At 48.5% G+C, this 16242-nt stretch overlaps 1 protein-coding gene across 2 annotated transcripts in view; it reads right to left on the reverse strand.

The window, feature by feature from the left end:
• Positions 1–15978, reverse strand: part of LOC119966403 (cilia- and flagella-associated protein 69-like) — a 181266-nt gene extending 165288 nt beyond the window's left edge. Inside the window, exons 1-2 of one of the 2 annotated variants that reach the window (XM_038798012.1) lie at positions 15782–15978; positions 862–924 (exon numbers count right to left, since the gene is read on the reverse strand). In XM_038798012.1, the coding sequence (XP_038653940.1) occupies positions 862–924; positions 15782–15850 (132 nt within the window). In that variant the 5' untranslated portion in view covers positions 15851–15978. The remainder of the gene's footprint in view (positions 1–861; positions 925–15781) is intronic. The other variant, XM_038798011.1, reaches the window with a different exon arrangement.
• Positions 15979–16242: the final 264 nt, after the last annotated feature.

Raw genomic sequence — 16242 nt, forward strand, 5'->3', positions numbered from 1 at the left:
TCAAGATTTTTTGAATGCGCTGCATACTGATCAAAACAGGCCATGCACAACAACTACATCTTAAAGGAAACATTGCTGAAGAGTAGTTGATTGAAGAGTAGTACCCATTTTAAAAAAAACAGCTAATCTGGTAGTTTAAAATCTGTGATAAGAAAAGGGGTAGCCTTTAATTAAAGATGAAACTGCCAAGTACCGATAAGAGGAAAGTAGAAAAAGCAGTACAAATTTCAAAAGGAACAATTGTATTTGACCAATGTTGCAAAATTTCTTGAGGAGACGACAGACATGATAGATGGGGGTAGAGTGTTGTTTTCAAGAACGCCTTTGGCAAGGTACCATGTGGGAGATTTTTATGGAAAATTAAGAAGTATAGAACTAGGTAGAGGAAAGTAAATTGTATTAAAAATGGGTTGCAAAAGGATAAAACAGAATTGCAGTTGAGGTCAGTATTTAGAGTGGTTAGAAATCAATAGTCCCATAGGGTTTGATTCTGCCATCACTTCTGTAAGGTGATATCAAGGATCGGTATGTATATTTACAAAAAGGTATTGATATGACAGGGGAATGGGTTAAAAGGTGGCAGATATAATTTAATCTTCGTAAGTGATATTTCTTGGCAGAGAAAAATAGCATCCGTAATTATACTTCAAATGAAGTAGGCTCAGTTCTACAGAAGAACAGAGGGATTCAAATTCATAGGACATTATAAACAGCACCTCAGCAATTAAATTCTAGGTATCAGATAGAAAATCTAAAATGTGGTGATGAACTTACATAAAGCCTTAATAATACTTCAGAGTTCTGCATGCAAACCAAATAATATGAAAGCTAAATCATTAGATTTTTTTATCAGCTACTTACTGAGAATCGATCTTCTATTAAATTAATAACCCAATTTAAATCCACAGGTCTTGTATGCACATCCTTCGAAACAAAAGAATAAAAAAAACCTTGGATTACATTGAGTTGTAGATAGAAATTTCAAAATATGTTTTCTGGCACGATTATTACTATTCATTTAAAGTATAAAATGATGGATAATTACAGCAAATAATAAGCAAATAGATCAAGCAAGAGATTCAAATGGCATGATAAATAGAAAGTAAAAATCAAGTGAATGGCTAATTAATGTTATCTAAAAAACCAATATTATAGCCTAACTTTTTACTCAAATGATATCCACCCTATAAAATGGAAATAACGCTAAGTCTCCATTGTGGGAATCATATTTAGTGTTTTTTTTTATGTCTTTTATTCGTTCCTTGTTCATGACAGTACATTTTTTGTTGCAGACTCATGTGCAGTGACTCCACATATTGAATGCAATGCTCATAGTTTTGGTGCAGGCATGGACATACACACACACAGGCAACAACAGAAGGGAAAGGGTAGTGGAAAGGGAAATAAAATATTAATAAAAATAAAACGATAAGGATCTTTGATGCTCTGGTGATTTCCAGGCAAAAGGTGAAAATTCTCTGTTTGAGAGACTACGTGTTGACGCCGGGACTGAATTATCTGCAGTTCGCATACACATTGGGGGTGCTATTGGTGGAGCAATTCAGGTCATGCCAATGGGTCTGCACTCTACTGATGCGAATTCCGAGCAATGCCCAGCCCAGCGGGTGTTCTAATCGCTGGAGCCGGAGTTCGCAACAAATAACCTGGCAGCTGGAGTTGTTTTTAAGTGTTCCGCGTACCACACATTCAAGCATAAACCAGGATCTTTATTAAATCCCATGTGGTAAGATAGCAATCTGTTACAGAACATGTTATCATGGAGTTTCTTTGTATTCCTTTGGAACTACACCTAGCATGACTGTTCACCTGTATGTCTTGCTACCATCTCCTACAACCATCTTGTGATGGCCTGATGTGTCTCCACTTACATGGGAATCACTGGTCACATGACCACTTGAGACTGCATGGTATGTCTGCACCACCACTTGCTGGTTGGTGACACCATCCATCTATGATATTTGTTTACAGGAATATCATCACATCCCCCTTCCTCACAAAACATTAAGATATGTTTACAAGTAACATTGATCTTTTAACTTTATAGAATCATGATATTTGTCTAACAAAGTGAATGAGTTTTACTAGGTTGTCCATAAACATGATATGCCTGGCCCGTGTCTGTCTCCTTTGCACAGATCAATGTGCCTCCCTCACGGGATCACCTCTGTGGTCATTCGAGCTGTTGCCAGCCTTTTCAAAGACTTGTTAATGTGCCAGCCTCTTGTTTCTTTTACTCTTTGCTCTGTGCCTTTGGAAGGCCTGTGCCCATGACTGCCACGCTTGTGTCACTAGTGTCTTTCTTTGCGCTTCCTCGAATGACACTGTTTGCTACTTGTGTTGTTTTCACTTCTGATTTGTTGGTGGGATGAGCTATCTCTCCCAGTCTTCTCTTTCTCCTCTTTATTTTGAAAACATGATGATGTATTTTTCTCCGTCTCTTGCTTTTGCGTTTAGGCATAGCAGCCTCTGACGTGGTGCTGGTTGTTACGATGTGCTGAGAGGTCTGCAGAGCTTCAGACATCGTGTCATCTTTGGGTGGTATGACTGCATCCACTTCTGTGGACTCACTGATATGTTGGAGCACCTCGGTTTCTGGTGCTTGAGTTAAGGTTGGAACTGAGGCTACAGGTGCCACCCCTTCTTGGCTGGCTGGAGCATCGCTTACTTGTTCTTTGTCACTCGAGATTACAATGCTCTCTGGTTGTGCTGATCCAGGCACTGGTTGCATGACTGGGCCTTCAGCCTCAAGTCACTGATAAAACTGTCAAATGATTTGCCAGGTTTGTGGGTAGGCATACCGAACATGTATCGCTCAAATATATCATTCTTTTAAGGGAAATCAATGTATATCAAAGTGCCTCACAACTTCATCAAATTCTTGCTCATTATCACACGCAAACGGGTTATACAGTTCAATTGCTTGTAGACCTGCTTCCGTTAGCAGCAACACGATTCACCTTTCATCAGGCTGGGCCTGTAGGCCTTGGTCCGAAACATAGAGTCTGAATTGTTGCTTGAACAGCTGCCAGTTTTCATCTACATTACCAGACATCTGAAGCTGGTGGGGGGCTCTCAGTCCAACGAGCTTCAGCATCTTCTAGCCCGTTGAGCCACCTCAGGCTGCAGTTCATCAGATCGGTTTTCCTGCCAAATGTCTATCATTGTCACTGCCATTGTTATCTTTAAATCTTCAGCACTCATAGTACCATGTTGTGTTTGGTCTTCTATACCAGGCATTGTCAAAGTCGGGGGCGCTACCCATGGCAGGTGTCGGGAGGGTCGTGGAGACATCCGTTGCGGCGATCCCGATCGCGCAAATCCGCACACAACAGCCGCAGGAGCCGGCTTTTAATAATGCCGGCTGCAAGTGGCCTTCAAAATGGCCACGAACATATTAAAAAAAAGCGGCCGCACTGCGCATGCATGGATGCCCGCTCATCGGTGCCCACGCGCGGTGCAGCCGCATTTTAAAAAATCTGATCACAGCCTTTTTGAAGGCTGTTCGCAGCTGACATTTTTAAAAGCCAGCTGCAAAACGTTTGGGGAGAATGATGTGATTGGTTGCTTTCTGAACTTTGATGCTGATGAAGTAGAAGTCTCTTACTCCAAGAATAGTGAGTGACCCAACGATAGTTTCACGGCAGCAGTAACTTCAACCAAGAGATGTCAACTTTTTTAATCTTGATTTTTAAACATTCCAAAACAAAGTGCCTGCAGGTCGTATTTGGAAGCTTTATCAATTAATTGATTTTTAAGTGTCTTTTATTTTTTTACATTTGTAATTGTAATGTTTCGGTGAAATATGGTGAACCTTCAAGTTCTAGAGGATGAAAACATTTTCAGTTACTGCATTTTTTTCCTGTAAAATTTTATCAAATAAAACCCCCCCTGAACTTGTAAAAAAAAAAGCCGGCTGCTGTGGCTGTTGCTCACGGATTTGCGCAATCGGAGATGCAGAAGATTTTAAAAAAAAATTCTATGTAATCTTCTTACCTGAAGGGAGGCAGAGAGCAGGTCATGCCTCGAACATTGACATCACATGCTTTGGGCACGATTGTGATTCCTCCATTTTGTCAGCAGCAAACAAGGTAAGAAAATGGTGGGTCGCGAAGGTTAGCCAGCGTGGGTCACGAAGGTCGGTCGGCGTGGGTCGCGAAGATCGGCCAGGTTGGGTCCCGAAGGTTGGGCAGTTGGTAAAAATGGGTCCCCGTAAAAAAAAAGTTTGAAAAACACTGTTTGCAAAGGAATCCACCAAACACCTAGATTTGTCCAAATCAAGATCTTTATTGAAGCACACGTGGTAAGATAGTGATCTGTTACAGAGTACATTATCATGGAGTTTCCTTGTACTCCTCTGGAACTACCCCTAGCATGACTGTTCACCTGTATGTCCTACTACCATCCCCTAGAACTATCTTGTGATGGCCGGATGTGTCTCCACTTATACGGAGTCCCTGGTGGCATGGCCATGATCTTGAGACCGCATGCCGCATGGTGTGTCTGCACCGCCATCTGGTGTTTGGAGGTCGCACACCACCATCTATGATATTGCCTGCAGGCATATCACCACAGCACTGTCGGTTTACTTTGCATGAGTAATGTACAATTTTCCTTTAGCTGCTCCATTTGAGTTACTATTTTCTCAAATGCATGAAGTGTGCCTCTATATCCTTTTCCTCAAATTTGGGTAGGGCCTGTACATATTTAAGCATCATCTGCAAACTTTGCAGCAGTGCTTCAGTTCCTTCTTCCAGATAGTTAATGTAAATTGTGAAAATTTGTATCCCGCTAGGATTTGGACTGGAAAGGGTTATTCCTCCCTCTTGACTCAACTTTTGCCTTTAACTCCAACGTTTTAAGTTGATAGTCTCTTGCTAATCTTTCCATTTCAAGTTTCTTCATTTCAATTTCCTTTTGAAAAATTCTTTCTTTATCTTTATCCTGCATGTCATTTTTAAAATTCCTCTCATGCTAGAATTCTCTCCAGAACAGTTTCCTCACCTGAAAGTGCTTCTGATGCTACACTACCTTGACTACTTGCTCATGGACTCTCCTGTGTTTCTAACAGACTCAACTAAGATATATCTCTGCTTTCTTAGCTTTAACCAGCACCTCTATTTTTAATTCACTTGCCAATTCAATTAACTTTTCAAAGCCCCTGTAAATAAACCAAGTCCTTTACCTGAAGAACGGATTTAGCAGCTTCCAGAGCCATCCTGTTATGCTACTCCAAACCTCTTTAATATATACTGTACCCCAAATTACTATTGCCTACTGTTTCAAAGATCTCAGGACTGAGCCCCAAACTATGTTTTGACACCCTGGACTAATGCATAGTCCTGAGGGCACAGCGTCTGAATGAAGGGATGATCCTCTAAAACAGATGAGGAGGCATTTCTCCAGCCAGAGGGTGGTGAATCCGTTGGAACCCGTTGCCACAGAAGGCTGTGGAGTCCAAATCATTGAGTGTCTTTAAGACAGAGGTTTTTGATTAATAAGGAAATCAGGAATTATGGGAAGAATGGGAATGAAAAACATATCAGCCATAATTGAGTGATGAAGCAGACTTGATGAGTCGAATGGCCTAATTCTGCTCTTATGTCTTATGTATTTGTAGATTTAAAACATGTGGTAGGCTATATTAGGGGTATCGCGGTACCTAGGTGACATGTATCTTATACTGTAGAATGAGTGGTAGAACCTGCCTGCTGGTTCCGCCCAGCAGACGGAGCATAAGAGTTTGTATTTCACCCACAGCAGTCATTCTTTACCGGAGCTGCTGGGGTAACTACTTGTTCATTAAAGCCTTCAATTGGACTACAATCTCGCTTCAGTAGTGATTGATCGTGCATCAATTTAATGAACAAGATTGAAGAATGGCTGCTCTCCGCATCAAGCCAGTGTCTACAAATCAACCCCGACGCAGCAAATGCAGCAGCAACTTTTAAACATTGGCTGGCATGTTTCAACGGGTACATCAGGACGGCCCCGACTACCATCACGGAGGAACAGAAAATGCAAGTCCTCCACTCAAGGATGAGCCCAGAAATCTACATGCTTATCGAGGATGCGGACGGTTTCGAGGACGCAATGACTTTGTTAAAAGAGCACTACGTCCGCACTGTGAATCAGGTATACGCTCGGCATCTTTTAGCCACCAGACGGCAGATCCCAGGGGAATCACTGGACGATTTTTACCGCGCATTGTTAGTGTTAGGTAGAAACTGTAACTGTCCACAAGTCTCAGCCAATAACCACACCAAACTCTTAATACGGGATGCTTTTGTTGCGGGCATGCTGTCCCCTAAAATCCGCCAGCGACTGTTGGAAAACGACACGCTCGGGCTTAAAGAGGCACGGAAACTTGCGCACTCCCTAGATGTAGCCTCCCGCAACGCCCAGGCCGACGCTCCCGAACGCGCGATACCCGCATGGACAGGGTGGACCCCACCCGCGGCTGATTCCAAAGCACCCCTAAATTCCCCGGGGGGGGGATACTATTTTTGCGGGCAAAACAAACACTCCCAGCAATACTGCCCGGCCCGATCCTCAATCTGCAAGGACTGCGGGAAGAAGGGGCACCTCGTGGCAGGATGCCAGGCCCGGTCGGCCGCTGCTGTCTCCACAGGTGAACCGGGCCCGCTGCCATTCCTCTCCTCACAGGCCATGTGCGATTCATGGGGGCAGCAACCTTGGATGACGTCTCAGCACCCCGACTCGACTGGCCATGTATCGCCTGATGAGATCTCCCAGCCGGCCATGTACGATTCATGGGGACAGCCATCTTGGATGACGTCTCGGGTGGCCGTGTATCGCCCGACGAGATCTCTCAGCTTCTGCCACAACTTGCCTCAGTGACACTGGACCAGTCTCGGCCCCAAACGCTTTCAACCGTTACGATGTCGGTATTCATCAACGGACACAAGTCATCCTGCTTGATCGACTCTGGGAGCACGGTGTGGTGAATCACATTCCTAGTAATTCACACTGTGTTATATTGTATGTGTTGTGTTCTTGTAAGCTCGGTATATGAGCAGTTGCGCGGCTCTGCCCATAGGGGGAGATGAGGAGTTTGTACTGGTCTCCACCCTTGGCTCCGCCCATGGTTCTGCCCATGGCTCCTCCCACTAACTGGAAGTATAAAGATCTGCGGTTGTGAGCCTGCTGCCAGTTCATCTCGTCACAGGCAGGCTCAGTTGTAAGACTATTAAAACCACTGTTCACTTCCAATCTCGTGTCTTGTGAACTGATGGTCACATCACACGGAGAGCTTCATCCATCCCAATACGGTAATACACTGCCCCCTGGCTGTTCACCCGATGAAACAAAAGATCTCCCTGGCCTCTGAGTCCAAATCTGTGGAGATCCGGGGGTACTGCATTGTCAACCTCACGGTCCAGGGTGTGAAGTTCAATAACTTCCGACTCTACGTCCTCCCCATCTCTGCACTGCCACACTCCTGGGACTGGACTTCCAGTGTAACCTGCAAAGTTTAACGTTCAAATTTGGCGGCTCCATACCCCCCTCCCCCTCACTGTCTGCGGCCTCGCGACTCTCAAGGTCGACCCGCCTTCCCTGTTTGCAAACTTTACGCGCGATTGCAAACCCGTCGCCACCAGGAGCAGACGGTACAGTGCCCAGGACCGGACCTTCATTAGGTCGGAAGTCCAACGGTTACTAAAGGAAGGCATTATCGAGGCCAGCAACAGCCCCTGGGGAGCTCGAGTGGTGGTTGTAAAGGAGAAACATAGGATGCTCATAGACTACAGTCAGACCATCAACAGGTATACGCAGCTCGATGCGTACCCTCTCCCCCACATATCTGAAATGGTCAACCAGATAGCGCAATACAAGGTTTTCTCCACAGTAAACCTTAAATCAGCCTACCACCAGCTCCCAATTCGCCCGAAGAACCGCAAGTACACTGCATTCGAAGCAGATGGGTGGCTCTACCACTTTCTAAGTGTTCCCTTTGGTGTCATGTGGTAGTATGACTAGGGGTATTACGGTACCTGGAAGTGTGAGCTGCCATTGGTGCAGAGGACCTGCTGCCCATTGGTCCAGGTATGTCATGTGCCTCTCAGCCGATTGGCTGAGAGGTAGGTAGCTCCGCCTACGAGGCGGGGTATAAGAACCCGTGTTCCCCGGCAGTCTGCCATTCTTCTGTACGTCTGCTGCCGGGTCCACTTCTTGTGTATTAAAGCCTATTGTTCGGACTTTATCTACTTTTCGTGTCCATTGATTGTGCATCATGTCATGTCACAAATGGGGTCTCGGTCTTCCAACGGGAGATGGACTGAATGGTTGACCGGTACGGTCTGCGGGCCACGTTCCCGTACCTCGACAATGTCACCATCTGCGGCCACGTCCAGCAGGACCACGACACCAACCTCCGCAAATTCCTTCATACTGCAAAAATCCTCAACTTAACCTATAACAAGGACAAATGCGTGTTTAGCACCGATCACCTAGCCATCGTCGGCTATGTAGTGCATGATCGAGTCATAGGCTCAGATCCCGAACGCATGCGCCCACTCATGGAGTTTCTCCTCCCCCACTGCTTCAAGGCCCTGAAACGTTGCCTGGGCTTCTTTTCTTATTACGCCCAGTGGGTCCCCAATTATGCGGACAAGGCCTGCCCACTAATCCAGTCCACGGTGTTTCCCCTATCGGCAGAGGCCCGCCAGGCTTTCGGTCGCATCAAAGCAGACATCGCCAGGGCGACAATTCACGCAATCGATGAGTCCCTCCCCTTTCAGGTTGAGAGCGACGCATCAGACATAGCTCTGGCTGCCACCCTCAATCAGGCAGGCAGACCCATGGCCTTCTTTTCACACACCCTCCACGCCTCAGAAATCCACCATTCTTCCGTCGAGACGGAGGCCCAAGCCATTGTCAAAGATGTGCGGCATTGGAGGCATTACCTGACCGGCAGGAGATTCACTCTCCTCACTGACCAACGGTCGGTAGCCTTCATGTTTGACAATGCACAACGGGGCAAAATTAAGAATGATAAGATCTTACGGTAGAGGTTCGAGCTCTCCACCTATAATTACGAGATCTTGTATCGTCCCCGGAAGCTCAACGAGCCTCCTGATGCCCTGTCTCGCGGCACTTGTGCCAGTGTACAAGTAGACCGGTTCCGGACCCTCCACAACAACCTCTGCCACCCGGGGGTCACCTGGTTATTCCACCTTGTTAAAACCCGCAATCTGCCCTACTCCATCGAGGAGGTCAGGGCCGTAACCAGAAACTGCCAAATCTGCGCGGAGTGCAAGCCGCACTTCGACAGGCCAGAGAAAGTGCACCTGGTGAAGGTTTCCCGCCCCTTTGAATGCCTCAGCATGGATTTCAAAGGGCCCCTTCCCTCCACCGACCGCAACACGTATTTCTTAAACGTGATTGATGAGTACTCCGGGTTCCCTTTCACCATCCCCTGCCCCGAGATGACGGCTGCCACTGTCATTAAAGCTCTCCACAGCGTCTTTACCTTGTTCGGTTTCCCCGCCTACATCCATAGCGGTAGGGGTCCTCCTTCATGAGTGACGAGCTGCGTCAATTCCTGCTCAGCAAGGGCATTGCCTCCAGCAGGACGACCAGTTACAACCCCCGGGGAGACGGGCAGGTAGAGAGGGAGAACGGGACAGTCTGGAAGGCCGTCCTACTGAGGCTACGGTCCAAGAATCTCCCAGTGTCCCGATGGCAGGAGGTCCTCCCCGATGTACTTCACTCCATCCGATCACTACTGTGCACTACTACCAACGAAACACCTCATGAATGTCTCCTTGCCTTCCCTTGGGAGCCCTCCTCGGGGACCTCGCTCCCAACATGGCTGGCAGCCCCCGGACCCGTCCTACTCCGCAAACACGTACGGGCCCACAAGTCGGACCCACTGGTCGAGAGGGTACATCTCCTCCATGTTAACCCCCAGTATGCCTATGTGGCGTGCCCCGACGGCCGACAAGACTTGGTGCCCCGACGGCCGACAAGACTTGGTCCCCCTCCGGGATCTGTCCCCCGCTGGATCCCCATCCTCACCCCCCCCCCCCCCCACCCCCCCCCCACCCCCCTCCACCAACCCCAACAATTATTTCACCGGCGAACACCACCGCAGCCCCCTTCCTAGGAGGATCTGTCCTCCCACTGGCCCCATACGGATGTAATGAAGCTGAAGACGACATGCTCCTCGAGCCACGGATGGCCGAGCCGACGCCAGCATCACCGCCGGGACTGCGACGATCGCAGAGGACGACCAGGGACCCCGACCGGCTGATAGTCTCATTGTAAAATGAACTTGCAAATAATTGTCTGTAAATATGTGTATTGCATGTAAAGGCACCAAAGGGTACCGCTATAACCTCTACCACTGTAAAAGCAAGGCCACCACCCCCGCTGGACTCTTTTTTAAACAGGGGGTGAATGTAGTAGGCTATATTAGGGGTATCGCGGTACCTAGGTGGGATGTACCTTACACTGTAGTATGAGTGGTAGAACCTGCCTGCTGGTTCCACCCAGCAGGCGGAGCATAAGAGTCTGTGTTTCACCCACAGCAGTCATTCTGTACTGGAGCTGCTGGGTAACTACCTGTTCATTAAAGCCTTCAATTGGACGACAATCTCGCTTCAGTAGTGATTGATCGTGCATCAAAACACAAGAAACGTTTTATTATGTACAGTAGTTTAATTAATTGACAGAAAACAGAAAGTGTAACTGACTATGTACTACCCTTTTCCCAATCCCCCCTCCCCCACTCTTCCTATCTCGTCCCACTCTCTACACACACACAGGCAAACAACAGAGGGGAAAGGGTGGTGGAAAGGGATGGAAAATATTAATAAAAATAAAAAGATAAGGATCGTTGATGCACTTGGATGACTTCCAATCAACTATTTTCTGAAGTTCAGGCTTTTTTTTTGCTACTTCTTCCTCCTGGGCTTGATATGGTTTTCTCTGGCAAGGTTGTCTACTTTCTCTGCAGGCTCAGCATCATTTCAGGTTTACAGCAAAGGATGTGCTAAGCATTCACTGCTTTCGGGACAATAGAACAATTCTTTCACTTCAGCAAGCAGGAAAGAGAGAGAGAGAGAAAGAGAGCTCCTTTGACCTCTAAATACTTCTGCTAAGTTCTCTCAGAAAGCATCACACAAGAACCAATCACTGACTGTTGTCAGGGAGAACACTGTCCCTGGCCAACCCACTGGTTTCCAGTTAACCAATCAAACCAAGTCTTTCCAAAGCTGGTTCTTATGAATAACTCAGTGTCGAGGAGTCTGGTTTCTCCCTTCCAAAGTACAAAACCTGAGAACACAGATTCCTGGCAAGTTTGAATTTTCTGATTAAAGGTACATCCCAATTATGGGTCCATGGACCAAAATAATAAAAATAAAATAAATGGGAACAAAGGAAATAAACAGGAAGGACTAAATAAAAGGACTACAGTGGGCAGCATGGTAGCACAGTGGTTAGCACAGTTGCTTCACAACTCCAGGGTCCCAGGTTCGATTCCCGGCTTGGGTCACTCTCTGTGCGGAGTCTGCACGTTCTCCCCGTGTCTGCATGGGTTTGCTTAAGTTTCCTCCCACAGTTCAAAGATGTGCAGGTGGATTGGCCAAGCTAAAATTACCCTTAGTGTACAAAAAGGTTAGGTGGGGTTACTGGGTTATGGGATAGGGTGGAGGTGTGGGGTGTAAGACTTGATGAGCCAAATGGCCTCCTTCCGCACTGTAAATTCTATGTGTATGTTTATGTCTATAACTCTTACAATATCACATTCAAAGATGTCGAGTGGGGAGCCTTACCTCTTTCTGCTGTGCTGGACAGTGATGAGAAATCTTACTGGTGCAAGTGCCCAGAAGATGGCCTACTGAGCCACTAAAGACCCCAACTAGAACACGCTTAAGGTGGTTCAAAGGGATAGAGTCCAGTGGCTAGCAGCGCCGGCCCTAGGGTTGCTGGCGCCCCGGGCAAGCTGAACTTCGGCGCCCTTGGGGGGGGCGGGGCCGAGAGGGGGGCGGGGCCGAGGGGGGCCGCAGGGGGGCCGCGGGGGGGCGGGGCCGAGAGGGGGGGGCCGAGAGGGGGGCGGACCCGGGGGGAGCGGACCAGAGGGGGGGAGCGGACCCGAGGGGGGGGGGGCGGGGGGGAGCGGACCCGAGGGGGGGGGGCGGGGGGGGAGCGGACCCGAGGGGGGGGGCGGGGGGGAGCGGACCCGAGGGGGGGGGGGGCGGGGCGGGCGGACCCGAGGGGGGGGGCGGGGCGGGCGGATCTGAGGGGGGGGGCGGGGCGGGCGGACCCGAGGGGGGGGGGGGGAGGGGACCGAGCGGGGGGGCGGACCGAGGGGACGGACCGGGGGGGGGGGGGGGCGCCCTGGGGGAGTGCGCCACACTGGGGGAGTGCGGCCACACTGGGGGAGTGCGGCCACCGCGCATGCGCTGGTTGGCGCCGGCCCAACTGCGTATGCGCGGGACCCGAGTCTGGCGCCCCCTAGCACATGGCGCCCTGGGCAACAGCCCGAGTTGCCGGTGCCTTGAGCCGGCCCTGGTGGCTAGAGTCAAAGTTGAGGCTGTTGCATACCAAATCAGTAGAGGCCAAACACCTTATTGGTGGAGTTCTTTAGTCCAACCATCTTTAGCTGCTTCATCAAAAACGTTCCGTTCATCATAAAGTCATGGATTAGTGCTATTTGCTGAGGGTACTAGATTGTTCAGCCTTCCATCAATAATCAAGCAGCATATGCCAATTTACAGGTGGATATGGACAGCACCTAGGCTTCAGATGACATTTCCACCAAGCAATATCTTGAAATGATCGACTCTAACAAGAAAATGTCCAACAATATCCCCCTAACATCCAAAAATATGATCATCGCCAAGTTCTCCATCTTCAACAGCCTGCGGGTTCTACAGTCAAAAGCTTAACTGTACCAGCCATATTAATACCGTAGCTCTGACAGCAGGGCACAGGTAAGATTTCTGTGACAAGTAACTCAATTCCTGATCCATCATAGCTTTTCCATCATCTATGAGATTCAAGTCAGGAATGTAATGGAAAGTTCAACACTTACTTAAATGGGTTCAACATCACTCAGGAAGTGTGCAACACGGTAGCATTGTGGATAGCACAATTGCTTCACAGCTCCAGGGTCCCAGGTTCGATTCCGGCTTGGGTCACTGTCTGTGCGGAGTCTGCACATCCTCCCTGTGTGTGCGTGGGTTTCCTCCGGGTGCTCCGGTTTCCTCCCACAGTCCAAAGATGTGCAGGTTAGGTGGATTGGCCATGCTAAATTGCCCTTAGTGTCCAAAATTGCCCTTAGTGTTGGGTGGGTTACTGGGTTATGGGGATAGGGTGGAGGTGTTGACCTTGGGTAGGGCGCTCTTTCCAAGAGCCGGTGCAGACTCGATGGGCTGAATGGCCTCCTTCTGCACTGTAAATTCTATGATAATCTATGATAATCTAGGAACGAGGTCGGAGAATCCCAGCCGCTGTATCAGTATACTTGCCATTCAACACACCAGCAATCCCCTCCACTGCTCCTTACAGTTGTCGTTGCAGTATTTATTGTCAACTGGATGCCCTACAGCAACTCATCAAGCTTACTCCAACTGTACCTATCAACCCCTGACCAAGGAAGGCAATAGCTGTAGGATCACGGGAACACTCAACCTCCAAAATATGCACTATCCTGACTTTGCTATATTATTTCATCAACACATCCTGGAATTCCCTACTTAACATCACCATGACAAGGCAATACATAACACAAAGAATAAACTGGACAGTTTTAGGGTGGTACAGTGGTTAGCACTGCTACCTCACAGCGCCCGGAGCTTGGGTTCAATTCTGGCTTTGGGTGACTGTGTGGAGATTGTACGTTCTCCCTGTGTCTGTGGGTTTCCTCCGGTTTCCTTCCAAAGTCCAAAGGTGTGCAGGTTAGGTGGATTGGCTATGTGAAATTGCCCCTTAATGTCCAGGTGCGTGCAGGTTAGGTGGGGTTATGGAAATATGGTGGAATGGTTGGGGGAGTGGACATGGATAAAGTGCTCGTTCAAAGGATAGGTGCAGACCAGATGGGCCGAAAGGCCTCCTTCTACACTATAGGCATTCTATGACAGGAGATCCATGTACCCTGCCCCATCTCCAATTTTATATCATTAGTTCATCTAAATAGGCTACACCCATCATGGGCCAGATATAATTGCAGGATTCCCAAACCTCTGGGGTTGGCACCATTCTTTTCCTGTCATTTTTCACTCACTTGCATGCATTCTATCACATCACCATTAGGTAAACTCTAGTTTGAAGCAATGTATTGCAGAGGCCCTCTAAATGTATATTGCTTTTCTGTTTTTTCATAGTTCAACCCAAGACCTTCTGGAAGGGCTATTGGCACCGATGAAATTAATCAATCGCTCCTCACATCCATTTCACTCGAAATCCACTCATTCACACGTGAGATAAAATTCATCCCTTCATGGTAATGTGGACATGATGTGCTGTCACTGGCGTGGAAAGAAAATCATGCAGCCAAATACCTGCTTCTCAAAGGCATTAACAATGCTCTAATTTTAAAGTAATAATTTGTGCAACCCCTATTTGAAATAGAACAAAGAGTGGTCGGATAACAGGAATATTCAGGTGACCCAACATCATTCTACCACCCACGTACCAACCACAACCGGGGCCAGAGCACAGCTGCAACATTAAGACCAGAATAGGAGCAGAATTAGGACATTTGGCCCATCAAGTCTTCATAGAATTTGTTCATAGAATTTACAGTGCAGAAGGAGGCCATTCAGCCCATCGAGCCTGCACCGGCCCTTGGAAAGGGCCTCCTACCCAAGCCCACACAATCTCCGTAACCCAGTAACCCCACCTAACCTTTTTGACACTAAGGGCACTTTAGCATGGCCAATCCACCTAACCTGTGCATCTTTGGACTTGTGGGAGGAAACCGGAGCAACCAGAGCAAACACACACAGACAACGTGCAAACTCCACACAGACATTGACCCAAGTCACAAATTGAACCTGGGACCCTGGAGCTGTGAAGCTAACCACTGTGATATCGGGCTGCCCAAGTCTGTTTTGCCATTCGATCATAGCTGACCAAAGTTATGCTATAACCAGAACAGTAAGGAGTCTTACAACAGCAGGTTAAAGTCCAACAGGTTTGTTTCAAACATTAGCTTTCGGAGCATTGCTCCTTCCTCAGGTGAAGGAGGAAGGAGCTGCGCTCTGAAAGCTAGTGTTTGAAACAAACCTGTTGGACTTTAATCTGGTGTTGTAAGACTTCTTACTGTGCTCACCTCAGTCCAATGCCGGCATCTCCACAATCATATAACCAGAACGATAAAGATAGAGCACCGCATAGGTTATCTTCCAACCTTAACTTGCATATGACTTGCACCCCCTCCCCTTAGAGTTTCCAGAATAATTGGCAGCTGCTGGAGGAGGTGTGATGCCCAGTCAACGACCATTGCCACCCCCCACGTACCCACAGCATGCAGCTGAGGAATCGGCTGCCCACCACCTCCTTGTTGGCCACTTCACCCTGCTTTCCCCAAGTTGAAATCGATGCAGACACTGTTGGGGCAAGTGAAGGGCTGGGAGATGAAAGTACCTGGGAGTAATCCACATGTTTCTTTTACCCACGGCTAGCAAGAGCGACTCCGGGGGCTGGTACCAGATGTCACACCGGGTGACTGACCAGCAACACATGGGGGAGCCAGCGCCAGTGGGGCTCTGTGGTTTCCCCGCAGACTCACCGCTTTGGATCCCAGGTCACTGTCCCTGATGATGTGCCTCACCACCGGAATGCTCTTCCTCACACTCATCCTGATTGCTGGGAGATTCCCAGCCGGCGGTGTCGGTGCTGGGGGTGTGGCCGGGCCCGGGACCTCGGTGCTTCCCTCCTTCACTCTCTCTCCCCGTCTCTCCCGGTGTGTTTACTGTCAGCTGTCTCCCGTTGCCATGGAATTGTACCTCGTTGCCATGGAAGGGACGCCATTTTGGGCCGAGCCGACTGGCAAGTCCAGATCCTACCGCGGGGTGTCGCTGCGGGGTCACCTCCGCCCAGCAGCACCACCACCACCACAACAACTTACCTTTCTGTAAATGAGTGTTTGTGGGGCACGGGACTTTTAGACTGAAACTTGACACTGAGTAAGAAACAAAAGAGAACCCACCCCGGAATAAACAGAGTAAAAAGTCTTACAACACCAGGTTA

Source organism: Scyliorhinus canicula, chromosome 5 (genome assembly GCF_902713615.1).
Source record: "Scyliorhinus canicula chromosome 5, sScyCan1.1, whole genome shotgun sequence".
In the NCBI taxonomy this organism is placed as follows: Eukaryota; Metazoa; Chordata; class Chondrichthyes; order Carcharhiniformes; family Scyliorhinidae; genus Scyliorhinus; species Scyliorhinus canicula.